This window comes from Curcuma longa, chromosome 7, assembly GCF_044706935.1.
Source record: "Curcuma longa cultivar G26 ecotype Majalengka, Jawa Barat chromosome 7, ITB_CL_G26_1.1, whole genome shotgun sequence".
Lineage (NCBI taxonomy): Eukaryota > Viridiplantae > Streptophyta > Magnoliopsida > Zingiberales > Zingiberaceae > Curcuma > Curcuma longa.
The window spans coordinates 11,012,586-11,033,337 of record NC_133867.1 but is presented as its reverse complement, the minus strand read 5'-3'; the positions used below and the strand labels follow the sequence as shown (position 1 = coordinate 11,033,337).

Here is a 20,752-nt window from a genome sequence, read left to right as displayed (position 1 = left end):
GAATAAGAATTCAAACTCCCTAATCCCAAAGTATATGTTTATCTAAACTATCAATTCATCATGATCTATTATAGCCAAATTCATAGTCCGAATCGAAATTATGCTAATAGTTCTTATTCATTACCTGATAATTTGATTATAACTATAGCTTTTGAAATAGGGAGAAGATAGTAAGTGCATTCTATTCTAAGTTCACAAATATAAGTTAGCATGAGCAAGTAAAGCCACTAATATTACTGATTTATTAACTTATGGGGCCAATACCAATTAAATTAATCCCTCTATAATTTGGTAAGCAAAGGTTTGAACCAAACTTCAATGAGCATTAAATCAAAGAGAATATCCACTCAAAGTGACATTTAACTAAACATTCTTCATATTTAATTACAGTATATTGGTTAAAAAGATTCCATCATAATTTATTGCAACGCCTATGGTAACTCCCATAATTTGAAGAAGTCAAACAATGAAATCTCATCTACATTTGATAATAAAGATCCTTTTGTTAAACAAAAAAAGTAAGAATTAAGCCAAAATATTATTTAAATATCAATGCTTATAACAAGATTGTTGATGATAATTTCATGAATCAGAAGAAATCCAAGTTCAGTTCATTTTAAGAAATTCAAAATCTAGGGAATTCTAATGCAACAAGGCACAGTCTTATTAAATGAACTGGATTGTTGGAACTACTGGATTGTTGGACACGAGGTCATATCTGGTTACATTGAAACTTCACTGCGGCAGTGACTCTATCAACCTCCTGAATCTGAACTTATCAAAGACCGCCAATTTTAGAGCTGTTTGACAATGGAGAAAAAAAATCAACAATCTAGCAACTTAAAAGGAAAGGCAAACAGCTTCACCATTAAACAAGGAGATCAAGTTGGTCTTAGAATCTTACTTGATAAGCTACTGATTCACTTTCAGTGCAGCTTCGATGCGCTGGATAAGCTGATCAGCAGGCATAGCTCCTTCCTGGGTATTAAAGAAGATGTCCCTTAGTCTAACAGCATGGGCAGAAACATGAAATATAAAAGGCAAGCAATATTATGTATATCTTACAAAGCGGTCAAGTGGCTTCCCATCCCTGAAAATAATGAATGTTGGCAATGCCTCAATTTGGTAGTGATTGGCAATGCTAGTGTATTTTTCTGTATTGATCTTGATCACTTGGATTTTATCTTTCATCTTTTCACCCACTTGTTCAAGAATAGGACCCATGAATTGGCAAGGACCGCACCTATAAAGTCCATCAGGAGAAACAAAGCATCTTCATACAAATTGAAGACCCTGAGCAAAAGCTACTTCATTTCAAGACCATTTTTTTATTACTATAATTTATACAAATGATGCATAACTGTTCTCATGTTTTTCCCCATTATACAGGACAAAGATAACCTTTGTTTGCACAAATAAGTAAATCTAGCATCATATAGAACCATTAAATATAAGTGAGATACTCTCAGATTCGGCAAATATATTAACTAAACATAAGCTCAGGACTATTGGGCGAACAAAAGAAGATCCTTTCTGCAAAATGATTTTGTCACCATGTTGCAAAGCAATTGCATCAATGAGAAAGAAGATAAGTTTAACGAACCACAGAAAGGTATTACCATGTTGCATAAAAGTCAACCAAGACAGGTTTATCAGATTTCTCCAGTAATTCATCAAAGGAAGAGAAAGATTGTTTTTTTGCTCTTATCTGTAAACCCAAGGAAATATATGTTGTCAGTTGCAATGCATTTTGTTTGCTAACTGCATTTAGATATAGAGAAAACAAGATGCATTCTAGAATAAGAAAGACAAAATCCAAGTAACTAAACTAGTATGTGTGCCAATTTCAACAAAAATAAACATAAAGTTACTTCTCAAGCAATCCAAGACATGAAACAAGATCGCACATAGAAAGAACCAATTGGAACTCAAGTGTGCCCAACATGTGCATTACAAGGAAAACATCATATATGTCAAGTTCATAAAAAAAAAATCCATTGGCACGCTGCACCCAAAAGGGAATAATAAGTTCTACACGTTCTTCCTTTTCAATTATCTGAATGAGTGAGCCTTGACAATTTAAGTTGTTAACGCAACAACAGGCAACAGTGTACCATTTCTATAGGGTTTTCACCATAGAGTGGCTATTAACTTCGATACTTGGCTTCCTGAAAACATCCAAACACGTAATTAAGAAATCAACAACAATTCATATAAACTTACAGAAGTGATTCCAACTTCCAAGTAGTAGGCATGAAATTAGCATTGTTATGTTTTCTTAGCCAAATATTCCCATCAAGCTTATGTCTAGGTAAAGAAGATACAAGATATGCTTATCCGCAACCCGGCAATTCAAGATACATCAAACCGAGCAAAATAGCGAGAGGCCATCAAGTTCTCCAAGATTAGTTCTTTGAGCAATCAAAAAGGAGAGCATCCAAATCAGATGAAAGAAAACGTTTGACAAGGGGATATGCGAATGACCCTTGGAAGGAGGCGGCGTCGCGGGAATGCGGCGAGTCGGCCGCTGCCCGCTGCGGGGAGAATATGGGATGCGACGTGCAGGGACTGGAGGGAGGGAATCTCGGAGAGGCGAGGGGAGGCGGGACGCCGGCGGATGCAGGCGGTGGGCAGCGCTGCGGCAGCGGCGGAGCAGACCGCCATCTCTCCCCTCTGCTTTTGGTCGTAGGGTAAGGTTTCGGGTCAAACCAAACTTTGTGTGCGAACATTGGGTTTCACGACATCGGGTTCGGGTAGAGGGAATGGCCCCATTAACGGGGGATTCGAGACTGACCTATTTGTCCATTGAAATTAGACAAAATTAAAATTTTAATTTAATTTATAATTTAATCTAGTTTTATATTAAATGGTTCAAGTTTATCCTGCATTAATCAAAAAATAATATGAAATAAGAAACTTTTAATTACTTGAATACTAAATCAATTTATAAACATTTATTGTAATTGTAATATAAATCTTTAGTTTGAACTCCAAGAGACATACTGGAATATTTAAACATTTAAACCGCTAATAAGGATTAATTTTATTAAAAAAAAATCATTCAAATAAAATAGGAATTGAGTTGATTTTGATTAATTAGATTAGACAATAAGTTGTATAGTAAATTAGGTTTTATGTAGATATAATATTTTATAACCCAATGATACATGTTCTATTAGACTAGGTATCATATTTTATAATACAAAATTACTCTTTTATTCTTTATTTTATTATATGGTATTAAAAGGACCAATCCTCTCTATTCTTTATCTTCTTTTAATTCTAATATTTTATTAGAGAAATAATACTTGCAATTAAAAAATGTAACATAACACACTAATTACATAGATATGAAATTTATATGAATGTAGGACCCCAGTCTATAATGTATCATATTACATTTTCATGTAGTATATTATTGCTCATTTTATTATTAGTCACAAACCACCGACCACCATAACATACTCATACTTTTCCTAACCACCTCTGAGTTTACCTATTTTATTATGATGAACCATTGAGCATAAATGTAATTGTGTCAACCTATTCAAAGCAACCTGTTCAAATCTGATCATTTGGAAGCATTATTACAACAACAATCTCCTCTTCCATTTTTGATGCTTAATAAGCCATTTATGATTAAACATTCAAAAACTCAATGATCTCCTAAACCTAAGCTGGCCCCTCCACAAGAAATTCCATCCCTAAATGATGATCCTTTATTTTCCATACCTCGTTCGTCCTCTATCGACCACTGGGGTGGAGTTTATGACGACTAGCAGAAGATTGAGGTATACATGTGACTTATGTCCACAGCAGTATTTGAGCTTTAAAATAATTATAATTTTGGGAATTAAGCCATGATTGAAATGCATTTATATTACATAAATGATTGGGTAGTTTAAATTAAGACATTTGGACTACTAGACATTGTAATAAATCTTGAAATCAATCTTCACCAAAGCCACCTCCATCTCCATCCATGCCACAATCCTGTGCGCCTTCTGCATTTTCCTCTGCATTTTCTTCTGCATTATCGACAACCATGTTTTCAATTTTACCCATTTCATCATGAACAGCATTTAGTGCCTGGGCCTTCCTCAGATCCCTCCTCTGCTGCGCGAGATCTACTTGCATTTTCTTCAAATTCTCATCACTAAAGAATGAAGCATATGGCTTCGTAACCTGCAGGAACAACACAACTGTTGACGAAATGCTAAAAACAAAATGTTTTAGTGAATTTATCGAGCAAGATCCAAGAAAAGAAACCTTTGAGTAGCAATTTCTCTCTTTTGCACTGTTCACTAGATTACCCCAGTGCTTATCTTGACTCAGTGCTGAAGCAGATCCTACCACCTGAGACCAACAGATTATGATATATAAATGTGGATTATACCTCTAAAAATTAAAAAAAAAATGATATGGAAACTGAAAGGAAGCTAGAATGGTGGTGAAAATAGTGCTTACTAAAACAGAGGATTTTGCTCTTGTTATGCCAACATTCATTCTCCGGAAATCAGCCACAAATCCGATTCCTTTATTAGCATTTGCTCGAACACATGAAAATATAGCAATGTCTTTTTCACGGCCCTGATGGCAAAACAGTTTCAATATACATGGTGAGAAATCAAATATAAGCAAGAACTGTGATTTAATTGCATCACCTGAAACCCATCTACAGTGTTTATGTCAACCACTTTATCGGATTGCTCTCCAAATGTAGCACGAAATTGTTGACGCAAAAATTTCACTTGATAGCTATATGGAGTAATGACAGCCACTTGTGGACTAGCTCTCAGCTCTGGATAATTGTTTGCTAGCTTATGATACAACAGTACTATAAATTCAATCTCGTCTTCATTTACCCAAGAGCCACTTCCTAATGGCTGGGTTTCAGTTCCATCTATATCGAAGAAGTGAAATGGTCCAAAGCATCGGTGTGCATACCAAGGGCGCACTTTTTTTACCATCTCACCATCTTCCAACGAGCCACCATAAAATTCTTTTGAGGGAAAGATACTGATCTGTTACCAAGGGGCATATTTAGGATGTATAGCTTTTTTCAGCAAAGAAAGAAAAAAAAAACTAACCTCTGGATGCATGCGATACTGAATTTTTAGCATCTGTACAGGAAATCCAGCTTCCTGAAATCTCTTAAACAAACTTGTGCCATACCTGATAGAATTATAAACCATATGCCAAAATAAAGGATCAATATCAGTGTTTCAGGAAATAAAAAAAAAACACTAGGGCCTAATTTAAAATGAATAAATGATTTACCCGAAGCGCTCAGCGGTGGTAGAGATTACAGTGGCTGGAAGTTGAACTGGATCACCAACCTAGAAAATAAAGCACCATAAAGAAAATGGCATACAAACAGTGTACTAGCTAACGTTAATTGTAACCACTGAACCAAAAGGCGCTCTATATGGCTGCATTGCATATGCACCAACATACATTGTCATTAGTTTAATCTTGAATTGATTGACGTAAACAAATATAGTTTATTTACTTAAACTGACAATCTCCTAAATCAACACGACATGACCTGAAATATACAACCAATGTAGTTTATGTTAAGTTTTTATTTCAACAAGCAATAAAAAAGCTATATAGAATGATGGGTAGAATTGTAGGAAGCCTTTTTAAAGCAGAACAAATATTGAATTATTAAAAAGGAACAAAAGAAAGTGTGGATAAATGTTATACAAGTTGAATGAATGTTATTTGTAGGTTTGAATTAAAAGAAGTCATACTTGATGACACTTGATGAGAGATTCATTTACAAAAACTGAGAATGATAAAATCATCTCAATTCACATATTTGATAATGAAAACTAACAAACTGATGCTGGTTTAAACTAAAAGGATGACGAGGAATTAGGTTCTAATCAATTCTAAAAAAGATTACCAATTTTGTATCACATGTTCTGAGCATTTTGTATTTTAAAAACTCAGATCATAATGTAAACTTTTATTAGTCAATATTCACAGACATAATATTAATATAAACAAAATCCATGTTCAATAATGTATTAGTAACAATCAGATGCTGCAAGCAGCACTCCATGTATTTCTACATATATGTAATATGTAGCAATGTCATTTCCACGACTTCAACACCTTAATGTAGCACCAAAAATTTAAACACGCAAAAGTGAGGGGAACATGACAATGACCATGGAGTCAAGGAGTGGCAGGAGCATATCATAGACAAGAGAAGTCTCAATGTTAAATAATTTCTGAATAATAATGCTTCTACAAATATGTAATGCAGTGATTTAACATTTTGACTGCATGCAGCCAGCATATGGTTGAAAACCTTGTTATAACACAAAATTTAATGAGGGGAATATGAACATGTCTCTGACGTCCAAAATTAGAAGGGGCATAGTCTCCTTCATGAATATACCATGTTCATTGGAACAGTAGAATAGAATAGGATGGAATCAGAATGAAAAAAGGATTCAGTGGAACGAAATGAAAAAGGGAATATGATCCATTCCCTTCCTTTGTTGATTGTAATAATCGAATGCTTAACTAGTTGAATGACTCATTGTATGTTTGACCTATGTGGTTCATCTAATTGTATTGGTGAATATGACTGGCTTAGTTTGTCCAATCTATCAAATATATCCAATGTACATTGTCTTGTCTGTTCAACACATGCACACACAGTGGAGTCAATCCAACCGACATGCTTGATTCAATCAAGCTGCCCATCTCAATCAATTCAACCAACACAGCTGACACTACCAACATGCCAACCCAAGTGGTCTGACCAGCACGACCTGATTGGTTTGACTGGCCTAACCTGATTGGTCCGATCAATCGGACACAATTAGTCTGAACAGTTCAACAGGCTCAACTGTTTACTTGTTTTATATTAGCATTTTAGTTTTGAAATATAATTTGTTAAGAAGTATTATTTTTGATAGAGCTGAAACGAAGCTATTCACCTCTTAAAAGTATAGAATAGATGGAACCAAATGAGTCATTCAATTTGAACATTCCACCTCAAATTGTCCATTCACCATTGGAATCAAATCATAGAAGTATTCAACCCTACCAAACACACCCTAATAGCATGTTTGGTTTATGGAATGGAATTGAGAAGGATGAAGTATCTATTCTGATGGAATGAAACAAAATTGAATAAAACAAGAATTCTTAGTTAGGTTTATGAAATAACAATTTCTAATTAGTTCTCCTAGGGTTCATATATGGGATAGCTAAGCAGGATTGAGCAGGAATATCAGATTCACTATAACCAAGCATAACAGCTATTCCATTAAAATTCATCTGAATAACTACTGCAAACCAAATATGTTAAGGGGATGAGTAGAAAATGATCCAAAACGAGGTTCTTTTGTGGATTCAGAAAGTAAATTAATGGAATTAAAGGCCAGAAGATAATTGCATTTGCATGAAGCCTTGAATAGCACTCCAGTGAAATCCAATAGAATTTCTTTTAGATAAAATATTATTACTATATTGAACTTCTAAACAATCCTTTAAATGCAAAATTCTAACTGATGAAACATGGTTGGCATTAATGTTACTTCTCTTTTAACCATGATTTAAAATCTCATGTTGTGCCAGGCAACACAAGCGAAACAATTCGTTCCGCCCACTGACCGACATGCCGCTTCCAGCGGCCGCAACAAAGGCATCTCATGAGCCACACCGTCGCTGGCGGTGCAGAACAGGAAGGTGGCGCCGACATGTACTGCCCTATCGGCATTGGCAATCGGATGCGTTGGTGAGGTAGGAAACTTAGGTTTTAATTAAAATTAGGTATTAATAATTTCACTCGACTCCTAACTATAATAGAGAACATAAATAGGCTAAATTAAACTCTAATAGAACTATCTCATTAACTTTATTATATAGAGAAAGATGATATGTTGCACACCCATCTATGAGCACCCCGTGAGCACCTAGTGCTATTTTTTTTTTTTAATTTTCACTTCCTTTAGCCTAAACACTATACCTTGAATCATGAACCCTAAACCCTAAAAATAAATTAACACTAGGTACTAATAGATAGATGTGCAACATATCATTCTCTATATCCTACCTATATGATATAGTCAAAATCTAAGCTTTAAGAATGATTGATAAGTTAAATTAAAATTATGTTTATAGTACCAACTCACCCAACTTTTGTAATTTATATTAATAGTCCCAACAGAAGACCAATTTGTATTAATTAATCCTCACTATCTTGTACTAATTAACTCTCGCCACTCATCTTCCTCAATCTCTGTACCCACTCATCTTCTTCCCTAAGCCATGCATTTTTATCACTAGTGTAACAAATTGTGTTACGCACCAATGTTTGATTTAGATTGATCTCTCTATGGCACCACCTCCTCTCTCTGGGTCCAATGGGAATTCTCCAATATATTTTTGGATTATAATTCATTAGCAAAACTGATAGGCAGAATCCCATCCATTATAATTGGTACTGCATTTTGGCACAAGACTACAAAGTACAGAATAACCATCTTGGTCAGCAGAATAACCATCTTGGTCAGCACCCAATATTGATCTTTAGAACATCACAACTCGACAGTGTCGAGCAGCACTGCATGAAATTTGTAATCAACAAGATAATTTGTTGTGTATGCAAAAGACAAGCCACCAATTCTACATATCTTAATTACTCGAGTACGAATAATATAACATCTTTGTAGGTCATATTAAAGCACAGTTGTCCTAAATTACTCGAGTAAGAATATTGCTTTGTATCTAAGGATCGACATTTTCAAAATGCAGCCATAGGGATTCGACTAAGAAGGATCAAATTTAGGACATGAGTTCAAGCACATGACAAATCCTAATAATATAAATATTAATACAATATAGCTAGAAGTACTCTAATAACTTAATAATATAGCATAAGCAATATCACCCGATAATCTAATATCATTTATAATTAAGTAAGTTATTATCCAATTTATAATATAATCCCAGAATAATGTAACATATTGTATAAGTTATACAATTTAATAATATAAGATAATAGTTTATAGTATTAATTATTATATCCGTAATTTGTCACTAGTCTACTCCTTTTCTACAGCACTAGTCAAGCCTCCACCTTCCCCCTCTCAGGTGCATTCATACACCAGCAAAATCCACATGACACATGCCACCTAAAAAGCCCAGCAGGAGGGTAAGCTTCCTCCATCTCTTTTCTTCTTCCTCTTGTTCTCCAGCTACTTGGACTCAGTTTTCCATATCCATACCATCTCGGATCATGGTGGCACAGGTACAGAAAGGGTAGCGGCACAGGTACAGAAAGGGTATCTGCCGAGTCTGAGGAAGAGTTGTACTCTAGATTAAAATGTCATTGGTCCTGTATATTCGCTTAATAGATTATCCCTTAATGCATAGGAACCTGGAAAACTATTACAACAATTTGTCCAGTAGCCTATTGTTTTGGTGGTGTTAGGAAAACAACTTTCTTTCTAAATATCAGTTTGTGCTTCATTGTAGTTCACTGCCAGATACACCATTGTATATTTGTCATACAATTATCCATGGTGTAAAGTTTGCTAATAATATTCCAAAAACAAATTGTAATTAGATTGTTTATTGTAAAATTATCCTAATCATATAACAACAACAACCAAATCTTATCCCACTCGGTGGAGTCGACTATATGGATTCATCTACGTCATTAGACTCTATCCCCTACTATATCATATTTATATAGTTGTTAACTAAGTCTTTTTTGATATTACTCTTCCTCATTCGATATACACATTTGTCATAGTTTCACATCGTCTAACTGGAGTATTTATTAATCGTCTAAGTACATATTTGTACTATATTAAACATGTCTTTCAAGTTTTCCCTCAATAGATGCAACCCCGACTTTCTCTCTAATAGTTTCATTTCTTATCCTGTTCATCATTGTATGTCCACACATCCACCTTAACATCCTCGTCTCTACAACTCTTATCTTCTACTTGTGTGTTCGAGAAATAACTCAACATTCAACTACATATAATATAGCAAATCTAGTCGCCGTTTTGTAAAACTTTCCTTTAAGTCTTAGATGTATTTTGCGATCACAAAGAACATCTTACACTCTTCTCCATTTCAATCATCCCGCTTGTATTCTATATAAGAGATCTCTTCAATCCCTCCATCCTTTGGTAAAAATAATCATAAATACATAAAACTCTCAGTTACAAATAATTTGTCATCTCTTATCTTAACAATTATCTCATTACATCTAATATTATTAAACTTAAATTTTATATATTCTGTTTTTACTCTACTAAGCACTAAAATACTAGATCATTTGATCTGATGATAGAAAATCAACCACTATTCAAGTAATAATATATAAAAATATTTTTATGTAGAGAAATAGAAAATATGAGAGAATGAAGAAAAGATGAGACGAAAAGAAAATAGAGGATGTGACCAAGGAAAGTAGAGGAATGAAAGTGAGAGATTGGGTATGATTCTCCAAACTTTACCCTAACATTACAAGGGATCATGGGACCCCTCCACATAATGACCAACACTATTCCAAATAATTAAGGAAAATAAATATAATATACATTTAATGGATCTTTTTTTCACCATATTAATAATAAAAGATCACTTCTATGCTAGTTACAGAAAAAATGATAATCTCAGTTAGTCGCATTGACTCAATCCCTGGGGGTGACCGGCCCGGTCCCACCGAAGTTTCCCACCGGCCACTAGGGTAAATCGGGAAGCACACGCAGCGGCCAACCCAGATGCCCAACATCCTTTGATTGCGATCCCCATTTGGAGGAAAATTCCTGCAAATACGCCGTAGCTGGGGATCGAACCGCGGGTGCCTGGGTGACAACCTGGATGTCCTACCACGGCACCATGGCCCAGGGGACTTCTATGCTAGTTACAGAGATCCTAAAGATGGGAGTCCAATAGACATCCTCTCATTATAAAGTTTGGGTAAAAATGCCAAATTATCAGCCTGGATGATTATAGTTACAACTTCCTTTGGATCAGCATGGTGTACATGTATATCTAGTGGGAAATTTAAGTACAAAGCATAAACTGATGAACTTTGTGGTTCAAAAAGAGACAGGCTGGCTTAAATGTTGTGGATTAGTAACAATGTATTGCAGACGATAGAACATGCTGATCTTGGGATAATATTCACCGAAATTTATGCCAATCGTAGCAGATAAAGCAAGACAAACAAAAAGTCATTAGAAAAGGACCTCAATGAAACAATTACTAGAACCCCAGAATCATGTATTAAAATGCATATGTTTATGCAGGTTATATTACTGAAAAGAAGAATTGAATCAGAATGTAAAAGACTTAATGTCAATAGTTAAGAGTAGGGGCAAGTATTAAAACTATCAAAGTAACATACGAGATAAACTTGTCTGCATCCGTGCGCCAATGGAACAAGAGTTGCTGGTTCAACCTGAAAAAAAATAAATCAGGAAAGTATATATTTTGCATACTGCAAAAGAAATCAGAGAAGAAAAAGAATTTGTAATTATTCCATAAGGCAAAGTTAGAGTGAAGGACATAGAAAAAATCTATAGATAATCATAACTTTTCTCAGATGATCAAGAGAACATTCAAACAACACCAAAGGTACAAATATGACGGGCTACCATTTTTCAGAGGGTTACATATAATTTTTCTAAAATGGAAGTTTGTTTTTTTTTTAAATGGAGTGTGCAAGGAAAACTCCAACATAAAGGGTTGTTCATATAATTCACTCTAAAAGAGGATATACTGCATGGCATCCAATGTTAGACCAGAGATTCTCGCATTAAATCAAAGAACCTGCATGCATGAGATAGCATGTGTAGGAAATAATCAAATATTTTATTTTTCTTTGTATAGAGTCAATCATGGGTGCAAATAGGATATCATCAATTAAAGTAATTTGATAGAATAATTTATTTAGATAGAACAGTTTTCTTTCTTTATTTATTCCTTCTTTATTTATTAACTCTCATTGAAATTATAAAAGGGTGTCTTGGTTCATTAATATGAAAATAAGAGAATTTTTCTTCACAACTTTGTTTATATGGTATCAGATCTAATCAAACACGTGTGATTCTTCTCCTCCGAAGACAATGACGATGTCTACTGGTTCGACCAAGTCCACTGATTCTTGCACTCAACCCACTGTTGAAAAAATTTCTATCGTCATCTCCTCTTGTTGGAAGTGATGCCTCATCTTTGCAAATTACTACCCATAAACTGAACGACCATAATTATTTGCAATAACCCCAATCCATGAAGATAACATATACGACAGAGGTAAGTCGGGTTATCTTATAGGCAATTCTTATCAGCCCACATCAAGCGATGCAAAGTACCAGATCTGGCTAGCAAAGAATTCAATCGTGTTTGCCTAGTTGATTAACTCCATGGAACCCAACATTAGCAATCACTATCTATGATTCAAGACAGCCAAGGAGGTGCGAGATGCATCTCGAAAGATGTATTCCGATATGAGCAATACTTCCCAGATTTTTGAACTACGATCGAAGTTGAAAGAATTGAAACAAGATTCAAATTTTGTGATAGTATTCTTTGATCTTCAAAATCTTTGATAGGAATTTGATCTATTTCTTGAAGAAAATTCAACGTGCGCTGATTGTAGTGTCAAAATTCACCGCAATATTGAAAAAGAGCGTGTGTTTGATTTTTTGACCAGTCTTAATTGTAAATTTGGATGAGGTACATGATCGTATTATTGCACGTGACCCATTTCCATCTCTTGAAGAAGCTTTGTGTCCGATGGGAAGAAGCTCGTCGTAAGGTCATACTTACCGATGTGATTATTGCACCACAATCCATCACACAGATGTTTTACACTCCTCTATTTGTTCCTAAAGCTCCTTAGTTCGATGTCAGCATGGATTTTGTGTTGGGTCTACCCCGCACCCAACAAACTTCAAATTCTATTCTAGTTGTGGTTGATAGATTTTCTAAGATGGCACATTTTATAACTTGTAAGAAGACTGTGGATGTTGTCCGGATTGTCCATCTTTCCTTCAAGGAGATCGTGCGTTTACATGGTGTTCCTAGATCTATGACTTTAGATCGTGATACAAAATTCATCAGTCAATTCTGGCAGAGCTTATGGGAGAAACTGAAAACACAGTTGAACTTTAGCAATGCCTATCACCTCCAGATAAATGGTCAAACCGAGGTGGTGAATCGGCATTTGGGCAATCTTCTGAAGTGTCTAATAGGAACTAAACCGAAGCAGTAGGAATTGGCATTACCTCAAACAGATTTTGCTTATAATCGATCAAGAAATAGGACCACGGGTTTAGTCCTTTTGAGATTGTCTATGGGCGGAATCCATTTGGTGTATTGGATTTGGCCCCTATTCCCCGTATAGGACGATTTGCCCTAAAGTAGAAGAGATGTCAGAGTATCTTCGGAGCATTCAGGAGCAAGTAAAACTGATCATTCATGACAACAATGCCAAGTATAAGACTTGGGTCGACAATCATCATCGTCAGATACTTTTTGATGTGGGTGATTATATTTGGGCAGTTTTGACTAGTGATTGTTTCCCGGTTGGCGATTACAATAAACTTAAAGATCAAAAAATTGGGTCGTGTGGGATACTGCAGAAGATCAATGACAATGCATACAGGTTGCGTCTTCCGAGTCACATGAAGACTTCTGACGTTTTTAATGTAAAGCATTTAAGTCCGTGTTCGAGGGATACTGATGATACTTCTATAAACTCGAAGACGAATTCTTTTCAACTTGGGGTGACTAATGTAGGATGATTCAAAAATTTTATTACTATTTTTATAATTTTTATTTTTAATAATTTTTAGAGTTTTTGATATTTAGAGTAGTTTTGAAAATTTATATTAGTTTTAAAATTTTTTATTTTTTATTTTAGGATTTTTAAGTCCGTTTAAGATTTTTAGGATTTTGAATTTGTTAAGAATTTTTCTTAAGATTTTATATTTGAAATCCGTTTAGGTTTTTTAGGATTTCGAGTCTGTTAAGAATTTTTCCTTTTTATTAGGAATTTTTCTTAGAATTTGGGTCTATATAAACATCTTATGAGTTGATATTTAGTGGACAAGAAGTTTGGTTTGATTAAATTAAATTTTTCTTTTTTTTGGCAAAATCTTCGTGGCTTTCTACTCGTTTTTCCAAATTTCTTTAACTTGTTCTCTCCCCAATTGTCCTCCAATCTTCTGCCTCCAGAATAATTACTATTCTGTCCGGCGTAAACAATGTAAAGTTTAAATATTTTATTCCATCTGCTTTACTACATCTCTTATTTCAGCAAATGGTAGAATTCGCCACCCTAGCGGCCCCACACTGGTCAGCCCCACGACCATCTGTAAGGAGGTAAATCGAAAAGCTATAGTTGATCACTATAGAGAAAGGCATTGCCTCGGCTTCGCCGAGATTCGACTCTTACCTACTTCAGCAAGTCTACCCCGTAGTAATCAACTTAATCATGCCCCGAGGGCTGCTTTACTACATCTCTTATGTTTCAAATATAAGAATGCAGAAATAATAATCAACAATCTAACAAACTCCTAAAGGGAACTACTATTAAATTGAAAATGATTTCCCTTAGGGCTTGAGGGTCCTTTCATATAATATGACAATTAATTATATATATTGATTCTAAGCATATACAACAACAACAATAACCAAGTCTTGTCCCACTAAGTGGTGTCTAGCTTAATTATATATACTGATTCTAAGCATATAACTTTACTTAATTAATTATCATGTAGTCTAGCTTAATTATGTATGATATAGGTATTTAAGTATATGTTATAAATATATTTATACTAAATTTAATTATAACATATAATTAATTATATGTATAACTAATTACATATTGTTAAAATTTAATTATAATATACAGAATTTATTATAGTGTGGATTTAATTATAATTAAGTATATGATATAACTTTATTTATTTTTTATAAGATTATATACTTTTATAATTTTCAACAAAATTATCTATTTCTTTTACTATCATGTCAGTGGCATTTTCAACAAAGTTATCTACTTCATTCGCTATCATATTGGTGGTCATTTTCATCAAAGTTATCTACTTTTTTTCACTACATTAATGAGTGTGCATGTTATTCATTGAGTCATGTGCGAAGAGGATAATGTTCATCAAAACTCTTTGGATTGTCCAATCAAATTACCATAAACCTAAGCTTGTCCTCTCTATCAATTAAGTGGGTTCTAGAACTCTCCTAAAATTTACATCACTCGTATATTTTGTAAATTAATGTTTTTTCCTCTCATTATAGTGATCTCAATAATCAACATATTCAAATAAAGTGGTATGATAAGCCAAAGGGCGATTCAAAAAAGTAGTACTTTTTCTAATGATAAATTTATTCTATGACCTAAAATATGATGAGCAACGAGATTAAGCATATGATGAAATTTTTCTCATAAATAAGGTATAATGATGTGTAGGATATTGTGAGAAATAAATTAAATGTAGAAAAAAATATAAACTAACCGACTAAACTAAGCAGAGAAATTGCAAGTTTATCAAGATGATGCAAGCCTAGTCCACTTTCAAAATTGTGATCCAAGCTTTGATCAATTGGTAAGATGAATCTGTACTTGAGGTGTAATCTTCTACTGTGCAATTAACAGGTTACCCTGTATCAGATCTACCAGATCTGAAACTTTCTTACAGTTATTGTTTGTAATATATTGGATTGAATCCAATACTTGGACAAAACCCCAAAGTAATAGAGCCACCACTTAACATATGTTTGTTTTCCTTCGTTTTATTTATGAGAGAAGGAAGCTTCTCTTCTCTTCTCCTCTTCTCTCCATCAAGAGAAATCCAAGTGAGAAGTGGGTGGGACCGCCAATGCCTAGGGGAAGAGGCACCAAAGGCCCAATTGATTTCTGCAAGGAGTTGACAAGGCAACCCCACATGCAGAAATGGTTCTAGTGCAGATCGGGTGCAAGAAGATTCCTGCACATGGGCTTCCAGTATGCTATGGAAAGACAAAGCCAACAGCTCAGCACGTCAATTACTGGTGCCGATGGAGGTGGTGCCTCTTGCAAAGCAGGAGGTGGAGTACATATTATGGGTTTCCACATCATTCACTATAAGAGGAATGATGTGGGGTGGGTAGCGGGTGAAGAACCCACAAGGAATGACAGGGTCTGCAATCAGCAGGATGAAGATATGGTTTGGAAGAAAAAGAAAAGCATAGGAGGAAGTTGGATTATCAGAATATTGAGTTGAGAATTCAACTCTGGTACCAAATGATGCTTTGTTATTCTTCATTAGAAAAAAGGATTTTGATTTAGCCTAAGACAAAAAAACTACAGAAATTCAGGAGTTCAAGCAGCAGGATTATTTGTCACAAAAATGCCAACAAAAGCAAGAAGGTCCTACAGCATATTTGAGTTGACCTATGTTCAAGACATGGAAACAACGTTCCTGAAGCAATAAGGTACATAAGTTGGTTGTCTTTATGATTCCAGGAATAATTAGCAATCTAATCATTTCATCTAAACATAAGCTTTAAACCTTAGTCTGTGCCTATCCTACATTTTGCTTACCAATTAAATCAACGTGTTTTGTAAATATCAATATCATATAAATCTATTACAAAGCTGTTCCCTATCTCATTCAATGTCATCACTTACCTATTGTCCTATATTAGGAAAATAAGTTGCTCACGCAAATGAAATCCCTTTGTTATGCTCAAAATTCTAAAGAATTTAGGCTCAAGGATGGGAAGGGAAAAAAAAGAAAACTCACAGCTTGTGCAGCTTCATCAATTATAACCACATCAAACACACGATTCATCCTAGTGAAGTGAACAGATCCACTAAAACTAAGAGTAGAAAACACCTGGTAGAGTGAACGAAAATCAGGGGAAAGACAGATGAAATTTGAATGAACATCTCAAGGAAAAACACCTAGCATACAATTGCAGCTTCGTCCAGTATTGCAGCACGAACACGTTCTCGATCAGCTGCTCCTCCAGATCCATGTTTCGCTGCACCAGATGAGCGGTCTACACCAGCAAGTTTTTGTTCTACCTGCAAAAAGAAATTTCAGGAACAGTGGCTTGGCTACAATTTCTAAAGTATAAATCACAAAGGAGAAAATACACACAAGGTAATCCATGGAGACTGCTTGCACCAAATGATGAGCCTTTAGACCAATCCGTACAATCTTAGGATTATACATACGACCATTTTCATCATAAATGCCTGAAAATGATAGATACGTCAGCTGTTTAGCAATCCAAGAAAATTTATTGCGGCCAGCTAGATTGTAGAGCATCATGGGAAAAAAAACATTGAAAAGATATGCTAAAATGCATTAAAACACAAAAATGTAAGCTGATTAGTACCTAAAATAACAAAACAAAGAAAACCAATAACAATGAAGGCATGATCTAAAAACACTTACAAAGCCACACGAAATATACAGAGTATCAAAGATACTTGAGAAAAATAAAATCATTCACATCAAAAAGCACACTAATAAACTATTACACTATCCACACAAATTAATATATTATTTAATTAACACAAATAATCAAAATAAATTATCTAATTAACAATTAATTAATACATTAATTAACTAATACATTATTTATTAAGTTAGATAATTCATTTATGTATTAATTAATTAAAAAATACTGAAATAACTAATCTGTATATAATATACTCTATTTATAAAATTTATAATATTTATTATATACATAACTATATTGTATATTACAAATGTTATATTATATATATATATATATATATATATATATATAATTGTTACCCTCCTCACTCATTGCAACCCATGGACACCTGCTGATGTGGCAAATTGACTCAGTATTTTAAAAAAAACATTTTTTAGGTTAAGGGGTTAGCATTTTGTGTTTTAGGGTCTAGAGGTGAGATTTTGTCCAAATCTGATTTTCAATTCTCACATAAAGGAAGTGAGAATTAAAAATAATAATAATTTTTAACAGTGCGTACTCATGGGTTGTCCATAAATGGGTGAACAGGAGAATAATTCTCTATATATATATATATATATATAGATATAGATTATTTCGAGGACAAGGGTATTCGCATCTCTCTATCCACAAAACTCCAAAGTCATCATCGACCTTTGTAACTTGCCACCCCTTCACCGCCCAGTCTTCATCAAATCAAACCACTAGAAAGGCAACCTTGTTAAATTCCCTTAGCCCACCTTACCTTATATCCTCTTCACCCATGTACCTAGTTATAGTCCATCGTCTAAGCTCCAAGCTTCCAACAGCTTCAATTAGTTCCAGTATACCTTCTCTCGATGATTACGAGCTCCTTATAGTTTCTTCTCGTCTCTTCTTTCCCTCCCTATAACCTGCAAAAATCATTTCAATTTTCAAGGATTAAGATTGGACAAATTTGTTTGATTTTCACTGAGACAAAAGAATACCAGCTACCTAAATTGGCACATTGACATTGTTCTAGAACAAGATTGGAGATATAGGCTTTAATTACTTGTTATCTTGTTTTGCGTTTCAATTCTCTAGAAGAACAATGAATATCAGTCATACTAAGAACAGGTGACACTATTCTAGATGAACGACATACAGTTTAACCACTTCTTGTCTTGTTTCATGCCTCAATTCTCTAGCAGAACTATAAGTATCGATTGTGCTAAACGAGATGGCTCAATATTTCAAACGCTAGTTTAAACCATGAAATCTCATTTGTGTGTCATTCATGGTTTAAAATCTCGTGTCGTACGAGGTGGCATGAGTGAAACATTTCGTTATGTCCGTCCACTGATACGGCCCAAAGACCAACACGCTTTACGGTGGTATTGCTCGACCTCCGCAGCCTCACCGGAGGAGACGTGCAACCCCCATGGCCTCGTCGGAGGGATTGCGTGACCCCAGCAACCACACCAAAGGGGGCACACGAGCTACTAGGTTGGCTGGTTGCATGCCGAGGTTAATTTTTAATTAAATTTTAATTTAATAATTTCAATTAACTCTTAACTATAGTTGAGATAATCTGAAAAGGTTATATTAAATCCTAATAGAACTATAATATTAATTTAATATATATATTATTTATTTTAATTCTAAAAATATATAACAAAATTTATTTATTTATCATATGTATACATTTTTTAAATTTTTTCATATTTTATGTTTTTTTAATATGTAAGTTAAATTTTTTTATTTTTAGTAATATATTTTATATTAAAAAAATATTGAAACTATATCGGCACAGTACAATATGATATCAAAACCACATCGTTCCGATCATAGATCGAAACTCCAATATAGCTCAAAATTTTAAACCACAGTGTCAATAATGACGAGCGGACATATCACATTATTATGAGTATGAAATGAAACAAAATCCAAATCCGGTGTACACAAAAGGAATTATATGTTTGCATGGATTTCCCTAATATATTGATCGAGTGTTATTGTAGCAAGTGATGTGTTCCTTTTCCTTGACCAATATCAAGTGAAAGCAATATAATATAGGCAAGAAGGAAGGATACACAATTAATGCAAGTGACCAAGGAATGAAATATCTAGCCGTTTTGTCCAATATAGGCGAAAAATTTCGTTCCACTCGCGGACCAAAACTGACACAGTTAAGCCTCTGGTGTCGACGCACTCTGAGGCACCACCGAGCTCTCACAACTCGTCTGGGAGATCCCTCCGGGCGCGCGACCTCTCTGGGCACGACCGTGGGGTCTTGCGACCCCTCCGACTGTGTCGCCGCCGGGGTCGCGCGACCACTCTGGCTCAGTCGTCAAGGTTGCGCTACCCCTCCATGGATTCCTCCTCGACTAGGCCTAGTGGCGGGTCATGTTGGTGTCGATCGGCGAGTGGAATAAAATGTTTCGCCCGTTTCGACTAGTTCAGCATAAAATTTTAATCACTGTATATAACATTTGCCTATGTTTTACGGTGACAACCTAATGCAGCCCACCTTTATTAAAGCTTTTCATCGTCCACAGCGGCCTCGCTGGAGAGGTCGCGCGACCCCTCCGGCACAGCCACAGGATCATGGGGTCGCGTGACCTCGAGTCCGTGCATGCCGAGGTCACGCGTGTCAGGGAAAAAATTAAGTTTTTTTAATTAAAACGTAAGTTTGATTAACTCATTAAAACTTAATTAAACCCTAATAAAATTATTTAATTAATTATATATTTTATTTATTTTATTTAAACCCTAATAATTATTTATTTATTTATTTCTTAATTATATTATTATTATTTAATGAATTCAATCAATCCTTAAATAAATAATCAAACATATTTTTTAAAATTCTAATCAAATTATCCATTAAAATATATAAAAATTTATTTAAAATTCTAATAAAATTTTATATATTCCTAAAACCCTCCACAAGGGTCACTATGCCACGATGACCTCCACGGGCTATTGCAGCGGTGACTTTTTTTACTTTTTGATTTAGTTAATTTTTATTTTTTAAATATGTATTTTTTTAAAAAAAATCATTATTAGTTATAAAATATTAAAAATTATTTCAAAATTTTTAAATAATTTTAAAAATTAATAAATATTTTATAAAATAATTTAATTTTTAAAAATAATTTTAAAATTAAATATAAATTTAAAATAATCTAAAAATTTAAAGAAAATATAATTCTTAAACATTTCAAATAAATTTTTTAAAATTAAAAATTTACAAATATATTCAAAAAAATAATTTAAGATTTTCAAA

The 20,752-nt window shown here is 34.2% G+C and overlaps 2 protein-coding genes across 3 annotated transcripts in view; both read right to left on the bottom strand.

Annotated features, from left to right (window-relative positions):
- Positions 1 to 706: 706 nt before the first annotated feature.
- On the bottom strand, positions 707 to 2,745 carry LOC141832217 (thioredoxin Y, chloroplastic-like; the record flags this gene model as incomplete). The annotated part of the gene is given in 5 exon segments (XM_074719706.1): positions 707 to 800; positions 905 to 978; positions 1,066 to 1,243; positions 1,620 to 1,708; positions 2,485 to 2,745. Coding segments are annotated over 4 exon segments (513 nt in total). The 5' UTR covers positions 2,665 to 2,745.
- Positions 2,746 to 3,835: 1,090 nt separating this feature from the next.
- LOC141831781 (putative helicase MAGATAMA 3) overlaps positions 3,836 to 20,752 on the bottom strand; it is a 30,670-nt gene continuing 13,753 nt past the window's right edge. For both annotated transcript variants that reach the window (XM_074719186.1, XM_074719187.1), the window contains exons 12-21: positions 17,157 to 17,254; positions 16,967 to 17,080; positions 16,797 to 16,889; positions 11,396 to 11,449; positions 5,281 to 5,339; positions 5,091 to 5,175; positions 4,665 to 5,024; positions 4,468 to 4,590; positions 4,270 to 4,356; positions 3,836 to 4,185 (exon numbers count right to left, since the gene is read on the bottom strand). In XM_074719186.1, the coding sequence (XP_074575287.1) occupies positions 3,949 to 4,185; positions 4,270 to 4,356; positions 4,468 to 4,590; positions 4,665 to 5,024; positions 5,091 to 5,175; positions 5,281 to 5,339; positions 11,396 to 11,449; positions 16,797 to 16,889; positions 16,967 to 17,080; positions 17,157 to 17,254 (1,310 nt within the window). In that variant the 3' untranslated portion in view covers positions 3,836 to 3,948. The remainder of the gene's footprint in view (positions 4,186 to 4,269; positions 4,357 to 4,467; positions 4,591 to 4,664; positions 5,025 to 5,090; positions 5,176 to 5,280; positions 5,340 to 11,395; positions 11,450 to 16,796; positions 16,890 to 16,966; positions 17,081 to 17,156; positions 17,255 to 20,752) is intronic.